Raw genomic sequence first — 13,683 nt, 5'->3', positions numbered from 1 at the left:
AGTAAACACACCAACATTCGAATTATAGGGATCCCAGAAGAAGAAGAGAAAGGGAATGAGAAAATATTTGAAGAGATTATAGGTGAAAACTTCCCTAATACGGGAAAAGAAATAGTCAAGTCCAGGAAGCTCAGAGAGTCCCATACAGGATAAATACGAGGAGAAATACGCCAAGACACATATTAATCAAACTATCAAAAATTAAATACAAAGAAAAAATATAAAAAGCAACAACGGAAAAGCAACAAATAACATACAAGGGAATCCTCATAAGGTTAACAGCTGATCTTTCAGCAGAAACTCTGCAAGCCAGAAGGGACCGGCAGGACATACTTAAAGTGATGAAGGGGAAAAACCTACAACCAAGATTACTCTACCCAGCAAGGATCTCATTCATTATTTGATGGAGAAATTAAAACCTTTACAGACAAGCAAAATCTGAGAGAATTAAGCACCACCAAACTAGTTTTACAGCAAATGCTAAAGGAACTTCTCTAGGCAGGAAACACAAAAAAAGGAAAAGACCTACAATAACAAACCCAAAACAATTAAGAAAATGGTAATAGGAGCATACATGTTGATAATTACCTTAAATGTAAATGGATTAAATGCTCCAACCAAAGACCTAGACTGGCTGAAAGGATACGAAAACAAGATCTATATATATGCTATCTACAAGAGACCCACTTCAGACCTAGGGACACATACAGACTGAAAGTGAGGGGATGGAAAAAGATATTCCATGCAAATGGAAATCAAAGGAAAGCTGGAGTAGCAATTTCTTATATCAGAAAAAATAGGCTTTAAAATAAAAACTATTACAGGAGACAAAGAAGGACACTAAATAATCATCAAGGGGTCAATCCAAGAAGAAGATATAACAATGTAAATATTTATGCACCCAACATAGGAGCACCTCAATGCATAAGGCAAATGCTGACAGCCATAAAAGGGGAAATCAAGAGTAACATAATAATAGCAGGAGACTTTAACACCCCACTTTCACCAATGGACAGATCAACCAAAATGAAAATAAGGAAACACAAGCTTTAAATGATATATTAAACAAGATGGACTTAATTGATATTTATAGGACATTCCATCCAAGAACAATGGGATACTTTCTTCTCAAGTGCTCATGGAACATTCTCCAGGATAGATCACATCTTGGGTTACAAATCAAGCCTTGGTAAATTTAAGAAAATTGAAAATGTATCAAGTACCTTTTCCGACCACAACACTATGAGACTAGATGTCAATTACAGGGAAAAAGAAAAACTGTAAAAAATACAAACACATGGAGGCTAAACAATACGCTACTAAATAACCAAGAGATCACCGAGGAAATAAAAAAATACCTAGAAACAAATGACAATGAAAACACAATGGCCCAAAACCTATGGGATACAGGAAAAGCAGTTCTAAGAGGGAAGTTTGTAGCAATACAATCCTACCTCAAGAAACAAGAAAAATCTCAAATAAACAACCTAACCTTACACCTAAAGAAATGAGAGAAGAACCAAAAAACCCCAAAGTTAGCAGAGGAAAGAAATCATGAAGATCAGATCAGAAATAAATGAAAAAGAAATGAAGGAAACAGTAGCAAAGATCAATAAAACTAAAAGCTGGTTCTTTGAGAAGATAAACAAAATTGATAAACCATTAGCCAGATGCATCAAGAAAAAAGGGAGAAGACTCAATAGAATTAGAAATGAAAAAGAAGTAACCACTGACACTGCAGAAATACAAAGGATCATGAGAGATTACTACAAGCAACTCTGTGCCAATAAAATGGACAACCTGGAAGAAATGGACAAATTCTTAGAAAAGCACAACCTTCTGAGACTGAACCAGGAAGAAAAAGAAAATATAAACAGACCAATCACAAGGACTGAAATTGAAACTGTGATTAAAAATCTTCCAACATACAAATGCCCAGGACCAGATGGATTCACAGGTGAATTCTATCAAACATTTACGGAAGAGTTAACACCTATACTTCTCAAACTCTTCCAAAATGTAGCAGAGGGAGGAACACTCCCAAAGTCATTGTATGAGGCCACCGTCACCCTGATACCAAAACCAGACAAGATGTTACAAAAAAAGAAAACTACAGGCCAGTATCACTGAGGAACACACATGCAAAAATCCTCAACAAAATACTAGCAAACAGGATCCAGCATCACATTAAAAGGATCATACACATGATCAAGTGGGGTTTATCCCAGGAATGCAAGGATTCTTCAATATATGCAAATCAATCAATGTGATACACCATATTAACAAATTGAAGGATAGAAAGCATATGATAATCTCAATCGATGCAGAAAAAGCTTTCAACAAATTTCAACACCCATTTATGATTAAAAACTCTCCAGAAAGTAGGCATAGAGAAAACCTACTCAACATAATAAAGCTCATATATGACAAACACACAGCCAACATCATTCTCAATGGTGAAACACTGAAACGATTTCCACTAAGATCAGGAGTAAGAGAAGGTTGCCCACTCTCACCACTATTATTCAGCATAGTTTTGGAAGTTTTAGCTACAGCATAATAGAAGAAAAAGAAATAAAAGGAATCCAAATCAGAAAAGAAGAAGTAAAACTGTCACTGTTTACAGATGACATGACACTATACATAGACAATCCTAAAGATGCTATCAGAAAACTACTAGAGCTAATCAATGAATTTGGTAAAGTAGCAGAATACAAAATTAATGCACAGAAATCTCTGGCATTCCTATACACTAATGATGAAAAATCTGAAAGACAAAATAAGGAAACACTGCCATTTACTATTGCAACAAAGAGAATAAAATACCTAGGAATAAACCTACCTAGGGATACAAAAGACCTGTATACAGAAAACTATAAGGCACCGTTGAAAGAAATTAAAGATGATACCAACAGATGGAGAGAAATGCCATGTTCTTGGACTGGAAGAATCAACATTGTGAAAATGACTATACTACCCAAAGCAATCTACGGATTCAGTGCAGTCCCTTTCAAACTACCAATGGCATTTTTCACAGAACTAGAACAAAAAATTTCACAACTTGTATGGAAACACAAAAGACCCTGAATAGCCAAAGCAATCCTGAGAAAGAAAAACAGAGCTGGAGGAATCAGGCTCCCTGACTTCAGACTGTACTACAAAGCTACAGTAATCAAGACAGTATGGTACTGGCACAAAAACAGAAATATAGATCAATGAAACAGGATAGACATCTCAGAGATAAACCCATGCACATATGGTCACCTTAACTTTGATAAAGGAGGCAAGAATATACAATGGAGAAAAGACAGCCTCTTCAATAAGTGGTGTTGGGAGAAGTGGACAGCTACATGTAAAAGAATGAAATTAGAACACTTCCTAACACCACACACAAAAATAAACTCAAAATGGATTGAAGACCTAAATGTAAGGCCAGACACTATCAAACTCTTAGAGGAAAACATAGGCAGAACACTCTGTGACATATATCACAGCAAGATCCTTTTTGACCCACCTCCCAGGGGAATGGAAATAAAAATAAACAAATGGGACCTAATAAAACTTAAAAGGTTTTGCACAGCTAAGGAAACCCTAAACAAAACAAAGAGAACCCTTAGAATGGGAGAAAATATTTTCAAATAAAGCAACTGACAAAGGATTAATCTCCAAAATATACAAGCAGCTCATGCAGCTCAGTATCAACAAAACAACCCAATCCAAAAATGGGCAGAAGACCTAAATAGACATTTCTCCCAAGAAGATATACAGATAGCCAACAAACACATGAAAGAATGCACAACATCATTAATCATTAGAGAAATCCAAATCAAAACTACAATGAGATATTATCTCACACCAGTCAGAAAAAAATCTACAAACAATAAATTCTGGAGAGGGTGTGGAGAAAAGGGAACCCTCTTGTACTGTTGGTGGGAATGTAAATTGGTAGAGCCATTATGGATAACAGTATGGAGGTTCCTTAAAAAACTAAAAACAGAACTACCATATGACCCAGCAATCCCACTACTGGGCATATGCCCTGAGAAAACCGTAATTCAAAAAGAGTCATGTACGACAATGATCATTGTAGCACTACTTACAATAGCCAGGACATGGAAGCAACCTAAGTGTCCATGAACAGATGAATGGATAAAGAAGATGTGGCACGTATATACAGTGGAATATTACTCAGCCATAAAAAGAAAAGAAATTGGATTATTTGTTGTGAGGTGGATGGACCTAGAGTCTCATACAGAGTGAAGTAAGTCAGAGAAAAACAAATACCATATGCTAACACATATGTATGGAATCTAAAAAATAAAGTACCTAGGGGGCAGGACAGGAATAAAGACGCAGACGTAGAGAATGGACTTGAGGACACAGGGAGGGAGAATGGTAAGCTGAGACAAAGTGAGAGTGGCACTGACATATATACACTACGAAATGTTAGATAGGTAGTGGGAAGCGGCTGCATAGCGCAGGGAGATCAACTCGGTGCTCTGTGACCTGGAGGGTGGGAGGGAGACGCAAGCGGGAGGCCTATGGGGATGTATGTATATATATAGCTGATTCACTTTGTTATTTAGCAGCAACTAACACAACAATGTAAAGCAATTATACTCCTATAAAGATGTTAAAAATAATTTACACTACTTAAAGTGTTCAGACTGCTAATATCTCCGTGGTGTCTGGCAGAAACAAAAGCAAAATCATTCTGGAGGGACAGAATCTCAATCCAGAGAATACAGCACAGAATTTTTCACAGATAAAACCCCACTTAAAATGAATTTACAGTCTAAAATTATAAAGCACACAGGAAGCAATCAATAATACTCAAATCTCAGGCAGCACCACAAACATCACGTGTAGCACCACCTGTTTCCTCTCCCTGAGCTCAAATAAAAGAAATTTAGGGACTGTAGGTCTACTTAAAATGGTTAAATATATCAAAGATGACTTTTAAAATAGGAGAAAAGAGCAAAACACTATAAGGTTGGAGGAAAGTTTTCAAGCAGAGTGAAGAGCATTTACAGCTGTGGGAGTCGAGATAGGTATTCTTACTGGGCATCAGTGGTCACAAAATTGGGAGGAAGATGACCAAGGCTTGGGTCACAAATTGCCTTGAGTTCTATATTAGTCAGGACTCTTGTTTGCAAGTGACAAAAAGATCACATTTGCCTAGAGGGTATTTCGTTGTTGGCTCACCTAACCAGGAAAGGCAAGGGCGTAGCTGGAATGACAAGAACCAGAGACTCACTCTCTCTGGATCTTTCACCACTACTTCTTTGTGGATACTTCATTCTCTCCTACCGCAGACCAGTTTTCTCCAAAAAGTGGAGAACAGTGCTACTTGTATACGTTTTTGGCCCACATCTTTTGCTTTTTTTTTTCTTTTTTAAAAAATTGTGTTAAGATATACATGAGAAAATTAAGCATTTTTAGGTGCACAGGTCAGTGGCATTAAGTACATTCACATTGTGTGCAACCATCACCACTACCCATCTCCAGAACGTTTTCATCATCCCATACTGAAAATCTGTACCCATTGAACAATAACTCCCCATTCCTCCCTCCCTCCAGCCCCTAGTAACCACTATTCTGTTTCTGTCTCTCTGAATTTGACTACTCTAAGCACTTCATATATAAGTGGGATGCTACAATATTTATCTTTTTGTATCTGTCTTTATTCACTACACCATTTTCTTTTGACCAGAGAGCAAAAGACCTTTTCTGCATACACACCTCTATCTCCTAGCTCCATTTTTTTTAATCCTGAGAGAAAACTCTAATTGATTTGGCTTGAGTGACTTGCTTACTTTTAGACCAGGAGGATGATGGATGCTATGATTTGCTCAGCTTGTGTTCCATGGCTACCCTAGACTCTTCCTCAATTGTCTGTGTGTACATATCTTCTCATAAAGCTCTTCCTTGTTCTTTCTATCTAAAATAGCATCCCAGGGCTTCCCTGGTGGCGCAGTGATTGAGAGTCTGCCTGCCGATGCAGGGCACACGGGTTCGTGCCCCGGTCCGGGAAGATCCCGCATGCCGCGGAGCGGCTGGGCCCGTGAGCCGTGGCCGCTGAGCCTGCGCGTCCAGAGCCTGTGCTTCGCAACGGGAGAGGCCACAACAGTGAGAGGCCCGCGTACCGCAAAAAAATAAATAAATAAAAATAAAATAGCATCCCACATCACGCTAGACTCTATTATGCCTTTTTTCTCAGAGCACATATCACTATTATAGAATAGATTTATTTGCTTACTACTTCACCTATAACTAGAATGTAAGATTTATAACATGAAAGACCTTCTCTGTTTTTGTCACCTCTTTGTTCCCAGTACCTAGAACAGTGCCTGGGCCATAGTAGGAGCATAATAAACATTTTTAATTAATCAGTTAGAAGTTGGGGTGGAGGTAGAGATTTAGTATTCATTGGTAAAAGTGACTAAAATAAATTAATTATGCTTCCACCTCTCTAGTGAAGATAAGCAATTACAAATAGAATGAAACTGAACTTTGAGTATATATGAACACAGTGATTAAACAAGAAAGTTATGCACAAATAGCAAGAGAACTAGTTTCTAAAGAGGATAATTGTGGAAAATATAACCTTGCATGATGGATGCATGAGTTAGAGTCCTGAAACTGCAGTAGATTAAACTCTTTCTGAAATTGCTTTCTGATGCTGGGCATTTAAGCTATAAATGTGAATGTATAAACACATCAAATGTGTGTACCCATATATATACACACACACACTTTTACAGATTAACTCTGTAAACTAGCAAAGCAGATATGAGTCTAAAGCCATAATGGGCAGTGCAGTTCTTTCAAAACTGCCCTTGGCCATAGTCAGGCAAGGCAAGTCCAATACTCTGGAGTACAACTTCACACTGTTGTGCTGCCCCACATAATCATCTCTTCAATCCTGTTTACTGTAGCTGCCTCAGCTCTCTTCTCCTACCTGCCCTTAACCTCAAGGGCAGGGCAAGGCAGAGAGGAGCTGGGAGCAAAGTAGGGGCTGTATTGAAAAACACAAAAAAGTAGTAGACAAAAATTATCTCTTCCTGACTTCTTGATGCTGCTTTCCATCTTTTACTCCTCTTAAGAGTTTATTATTATCCTTATGCTGTGTAATGGGCATCCCAAACATAGCCACTGTTGCACCTCAGAAGAGTCTACCCTACTCACAGGGTTCCTCAAAATTACTTCTTTCATATCTCCTCCCACCCACCCGCCCCTCACCTCCAAATCCAATGAGAACTCTTATTCCCTGGTAGAAAACAGTTTAATTAAACTGTATTGCCTCAAAGTTGTTTCTCTACCCCCACCAGCTGTTATCCCTGCCAAGCTTCTCTAGGTGTTAAAAAGCCCTTAAGGCATGACTTTTTTCTTACTACCTATCTGAACCAGAAAATAAGCTCTCTGTGGCAGCTTTTTGCTTTTCTTCTTAGGAGATTAAATAGAAAGAACCACACCCAAAACCTTCTGGGAACCAACTGCCACATTCAGCTTTTAGGAAATGGGAAAAGTAGATATGGCTTGTCCAAGAGTAGTTGATTTAAATCATAATACCACCCTGTCTCAGTTATTCACAATAATGGTTAATCATTTATTCTTAATTACCAGGGGCTTAATAATGGCCATGCACATACTAAATGCATATCAACTAAATTCTACTTTTCACCTGTACTTAATCCTGATTTTGTGTTGCTCATGTAATGTGATTACCTGCTCTCAGCTTAAGAAATAGCATTGCTTAGATGGAAAGATATACCATGTTCTTGGATTGGAAGACTCAACATTGTGAAAATGACTATACTTCCCAAGGCAATCTACAGATTCAATGCAATCCCAATCAAATTACCAATAGCAGTTTTCACAGAACTAGAACAAAAAAGTTTTAAATTTGTACGGAAACACAAAAGACCCTGAATAGCCAAAGCAATCCTGAGAAAGAAAAACAGAGCTGGAGGAATCAGGCTCCCTGACTTCAGACTGTACTACAAAGCTACAGTAGTCAAAACAGTATGGTACTGGCATAAAAACAGAAATATAGATCAGTGGGACAGGATAGAAAGTCCAGAAATAAACCCACACAGCTGTGGTCAACTAATCTATGACAAAGGAGGAAAGAATATACAATGGAGAAAAGACAATCTCTTCAATAAATGGTGCTGGGAAAACTGGACAGCTACATGTAAAAGAATGAAATTAAAACACTCCCTAACACCATACACAAAAGTAAACTCAAGATGGATTAAAGACCTAAATGTAAGACCGGATATTATAAAACCCTTAGAGGAAAACATAGGCAGAACACTCTTTGACATAAGCTGCAGCAATATCTTTTTGGATCCACCTCCTAGAGTAATGAAAATAAAAACAAAAATAAACAAATGGGACCTAATTAAACTTAAAAGCTTCTGCACAGCAAAGAAAGCCATAATTAAAATGAAAAGACAACCCATAGGATGGGGGAAAATATTTGCAAACGAAGCAACCGACCAAGGATTAATCTCTAAAATTTACAAACAGCTCATTCAGCTCAATATCAAAAAAAAAAAAACCCAACCAAAAAGTGGGCAGAAGATCTAAATAGACATTTCTCTAAAGAAAGACATACAGATGGCCAAAAAGCACATGAAAAGATGCTCAACATGGCTAATCATTAGAGAAATGCAAATCAAAACTACAATGAGGAATCACCTCACACCAGTCAGAATGGCCATCATCAAAAAGTCTACAAACAATAAATGCTGGAGAGGGTGTGGAGAAAAGGGAACCCCTCCTACACTTTTGGTGGGAATGTAAACTGGTACAACCACTATGGAGAACAGTGTGGAGGTTCCTTAAAAAACTAAGAACAGAACTACCATATGACCAAGCAATCCCAGTCCTGGGCATATATCTGGAGAAAACCATGGTTTGAAAGGATAAATGCACCCCAGTGTTCATTGCAGCGCTGTTTACAGTAGCCAAGACGTAGAAGCAACCTAAGTGTACATCAACAGAGGAATGGATATAGAAGATGTAGTACATATATACAATAGAATATTAGCCTTAAAAAATGAATGAAATAATGCCATTTGCAACAAAATGGATGGACCTAGAGATTATCATACTAAATGAAGTCAGAGAAAGACAAATATATGTTATAACTTATATGTGGAATCCAAAAAAATGATACAAATGAACTTATTTACAAAACAGAACAGACTCAGAGATTTCAAAAACTTATGTTTACCAAAGGGGAGAGGCGGGGGGAGGGATAAATTAGGAGTTTGAGATTAACATAGACACATTACTATATATAAAATAGATAACCAACAAGGACCTGCTGTATAGCACAGAGAACTCTACTCAATATTCTGTAATAGCCTTTATGGGAAAAGAATCTGAAAAACAATAGATATAGGTATACGTATGACTGAATCACTTCGTGGTACACCTGAAACTAACAACATTGTAAATCAACTATACTCCAATATAAAATAAAAATTAAGTTAAAAGAAATAGCATTGCTAAAAAAGACTTATCTGTGCTATAACTAGTTTATGTAGTTAGAGTATCTTGGTCTTAAAGGAATAAAAAAATTAACTGAACAGTTAATTCCTGAGTATATGTGGGAACTTTTGACTTTAACAACTTGTAGGACTTTGTGTGCTTTGAAATCACATTTATGATATTTGATATGATTGGGAAACCTAGTGTTACAAGCCTGGAATCAGTGAATCTTTGAAAAGGGATTAAAAAGCTACTAACTCTTACTGTAAATCATAGACTTCTTAGATAGGTTTTGGGAATGTGCTTAGAAAAAAACACTATAATACTAGCAAGATAAGTGATATACAGAGTCCATTTTTCTGCCACTAACTGCAGGTCTGGTTATCCTGTCATTCTAACTGTAGCTGCTGTAGTGTACAAGTCACCATTCAGCATTCTCCTTTTCTCCTAGATGGAGAGTTTGGTCAAAAGTTACTGTGAGGCTCAGAGAACTGACTTCCTTTCCTGTATCTTTTAAACCTATGGAACTTTGGTATATCATATGTATTTGCTGTAACGTATGTACCTTCATACTTTTGCAATACCTTGGGTTCTAAAATATACTGTTTGTTTCTTTTATAGGACAATGAAGGTCAAACAGCTCTACATTATGGTAAGATGCTTTTAAATTATTACTAATTATATTTGGCTTCTCTCTATTTGTTTATCTCAATTTTGTCCAGCCCAACATAGTGCTTAGAAAAATGCCTAGCCACTAGCAGAAATACAATAACTAAAAAGAAAAGAAAAAAAGAAAAAAAACAGATTAATAACCTGTAAACTTGGAGATATGTTAAAATTCTTATGGACACATTCACAGTAAATTGAGCATTTCTATACAATCAATAGAAACGGAGGCTCCTCCAGTCTCCTTTTGAAAATTTATTATTCCATTCTTGCTACTGTCAGTGACAAGTAAGATGCTAATCACTGTCACTTAGGGGCTAGAATCTCTCCTATGAGAAATGCTTTCTTGATGTAGTTGAAGTGAAGAAAAATAGATTTTATTTTTTAACTTATTTCCCCTATTAGCTGATTAGCGTGGTTAACTAATCTTCACTTAAGTAATCTGTAAAACAGAGGATAATCTGTAATGGAAATAATATGGCTCTCGAAGAGCTACTGGGTAATTTCAGTGAAGTAAAAGATATTGAAGTATTTTGTAAACTGTAAAGTACCAGAAAAAGTGTTGTTACTTTTAATCTATTTGGGTGTGAATATGGTTGAATAAAAGACAGCCATCGATATTTAAACCAGAATATATCAAGAACATCTCCCAGTCAGTAAGAAAGAAAATCAGGGCTTCCCTGGTGGCGCAGTGGTTAAGAACCTGCCTGCCAACACAGGGGACATGGGTTTGAGCCCTGGTCCGGCAAGATCCCACATGCTGCAGAGCAACTAAGCCCGTGTGCCACAACTACTGAGCCTGCGCTCTAGAGCCCACAAGCCACAGCTACTGAGCCCGTGCACCACAACTACTGAAGCCCGCGCCTAGAGCCCATGCTCCACAACAAGAGAAGCTACTGCAATGAGAAGCCCACTCACCACAACGAAGAGTAGCCCCCGCTCACCACGACTAGAGAAAGCCCGTGTGCAGCAATGAAGACACAACACAGCCAAAAATAAATAAATAAAATAAATTTATTTTTTAAAAAAAGACAATCAAATGGAAAAAATAGACTCCAAAAAACAGATAGTCAGCTCATAAATGGGAAGAGCCAAATAACCGATAAACAAGATGCTCACCTTCACCAATAACTTTCAAGAACTATGAATAGTCTGCTATTGTACTCTGCTTGCAGACTAACAGATTAGCTTGGTACAGTCTTATGGATGCTGGCAAAAGACACACAACTCATGGATCAGAGACAAAAGACTATTATTCACAGCATAGCAAGCAGCATGAGCTTTGTGTTTGTGTTATTTCCCCTTGAGTCCCACTGGAGCTATGAAGAAAAGCCCAGGTAGGTCCTGCACACATAGTGTGTCATAGCTTAGAAATCCTAAGCTTAGGGAACTCTAGTCTTTTATAATAAGCTGCCAGAAGACCTGCTCAACCTTTGCTCTGGAGAATACATATGTTTACTGTACTGGACAATAAACCTGCCTTCCACTCTGGAAATAAACAGTACCTCTGTTGTTGAAGGCTGTTCACTATATAAACATTTTTGGAAAGATAGTCCAGAATAAAAGCTGTCATTACCTCTGCTCACAAGGGGTGCAGAAACATGAGAGTCCCTTGGAGAATTGTCTCCCAACGATAATCAGGGAATGCAGCTTAATACATTTAGATACAACTTCACACAGATTGGCAACATGTAAACATTTACAAAGATTAGCATTAGGATGTAGAGGAACAAGAACTCTCGTACATTGCTGTTGTGAGTGTCAACTGTTGCAATCACTTTGGAGATGAATTTGGCAAAGTCTAGTGAAGTTGAAGGTACACATACCATACAATCCAGCAATTTCACTTCTAGTATATTCCCTAGAAATACTCCCCCAAATGTATATAATGAGACATAATTAAGAACATGTATTGTAGCATTACTTGTAATAGCCAAAAACTTGTTTAATTAGCCTTTATATCCTCTGTATTCTGTACTTAAAATAGTTATTTTAAATTGCATATATATACACACATATATGCATATATGTATATTCTGTGTTACCAAATGCCTTTGAAAGGTGTGCCATTAAAAATGCGCATATCCAGGACTCCCCTGGTGGTGCGGTGCTTAAGAATCCACTTGCCATTGCAGGCGACATGGGTTCAATCCCTGGTCTGGGAAGATCCCACATGCCACGGAGCAGCTAAGCCCGTGCTACACAACTACTGAGCCTGTGCCCTAGAGCCCATGAGCCACAGCTACTGAGCCCACGTGCTGCAACTACTGAAACCGGCACGCCTAGAGCCTGTGCTCCGCAACAAGAGAAGCCACCACAATGAAAAGCCCGTGCACTGCGACAAAGAGTAGCCCCCACTCGTCGCAACTAGAGAAAGCCCGCGTGCAGCAACAAAGACCCAAGGCAGCCAAAAAGAATGCATATCTATCACAGTATACAGGTAATCACTAGGCTCCTTTCTATAAACAGCCCTCCGAAGTAATTATTGTTTTCCCCAGTTTATAAATGAGGAAATCAAAACTCAAAGAAGTTAATAAACTTACCTAAGAGAGCCAGAGATTCAAACCCATATATCTAGATTTACCAGGAAAGGAGAGAAAAACAAATGCCTTCCCCTGCCTCCTTCCACAGCACTCACATCTCTCACTCTGCAAAGGTGTTTATAGAATTCTGTCAGATAGCTCCTCTGACATCACCAAATGCTGGCTACTCTTAACTCTAATTTTCGACCCAGGAAAAAACGTTTCTCAGCTACCTCCCTAGCTGTTTGAACTTGACATTAGTCAAACAACCACAGATAATCTGAAAGGGAAAAAAGGAAACTCTTCAACAGTGGTTGTGAGGCCGTCAGCCTAAAATTCAGGGCTGCGCCTTCTTCCTGATGCCTGGCTTCAAGAAGCCAGGCAAACTTTTTATTTCAATATACATGCATAAGGTCCAGAGTTCACTGCTCGGCTTAGAAAGACAACTCCACCAATGCAACCACGTGCTGTGCTAAATCAGTTCTTATTTTCATCCCCTCATTCCTTCTTTCATCCACTCATTAGACATTTTTTAGTGCCTTCTCTGTGGCATGTTTTGTATTTTCCTTTCATTTCTCCATCCAGAAACTGTAGAAACAGTTAAACCAGACTAAACATGCCCTTGAGAATGTAGATGAGTCACTCTGTCATCCTTAGTTAACCGTTAGGGGTGAATGCCTGTACAGATGTGGGAATGTGTCCATTGAAGTTTGATATGTGTAAACTTCATTTCTGTATAGCCGCAGGGTTGGGATTTTTTTTTTTTTTTTTGGCTGCACTGTGCGGCATGTGGGATCTTAGTTCCCTGACCAGGGATCAAACCCACGCCCCCTGCATCAGAAGCACAAAGTCTTAACCACTGGACCGCCAGGAAAGTCCCTGAAAGGTCTTTCTGACTGGCTTCAAAATAAGCTGTATATTCTTTATGTACTGATATGGAAAAGTCTCTAAGATATATTGTTAAGTGAAAGGAATAAGGTGCAGAACAGTG

At 38.2% G+C, this 13,683-nt stretch overlaps 1 protein-coding gene across 2 annotated transcripts in view; it reads left to right on the top strand.

Annotated features, from left to right (window-relative positions):
- Positions 1–13,683, top strand: part of ACBD6 (acyl-CoA binding domain containing 6) — a 236,325-nt gene that overhangs the window by 198,251 nt on the left and 24,391 nt on the right. For both annotated transcript variants that reach the window (XR_010656122.1, XM_065882184.1), the window contains one exon: positions 10,126–10,156. Coding sequence is in view for 1 of the 2 variants with exons in the window: in XM_065882184.1 (XP_065738256.1) it covers positions 10,126–10,156 (31 nt within the window). In the remaining variant the exon portion in view is untranslated. The remainder of the gene's footprint in view (positions 1–10,125; positions 10,157–13,683) is intronic.

This window comes from Phocoena phocoena, chromosome 1, assembly GCF_963924675.1.
Source record: "Phocoena phocoena chromosome 1, mPhoPho1.1, whole genome shotgun sequence".
NCBI lineage: Eukaryota > Metazoa > Chordata > Mammalia > Artiodactyla > Phocoenidae > Phocoena > Phocoena phocoena.
Note: the sequence above shows the minus strand (reverse complement) of the source record. Positions and strands in the feature narration are given on the sequence as shown.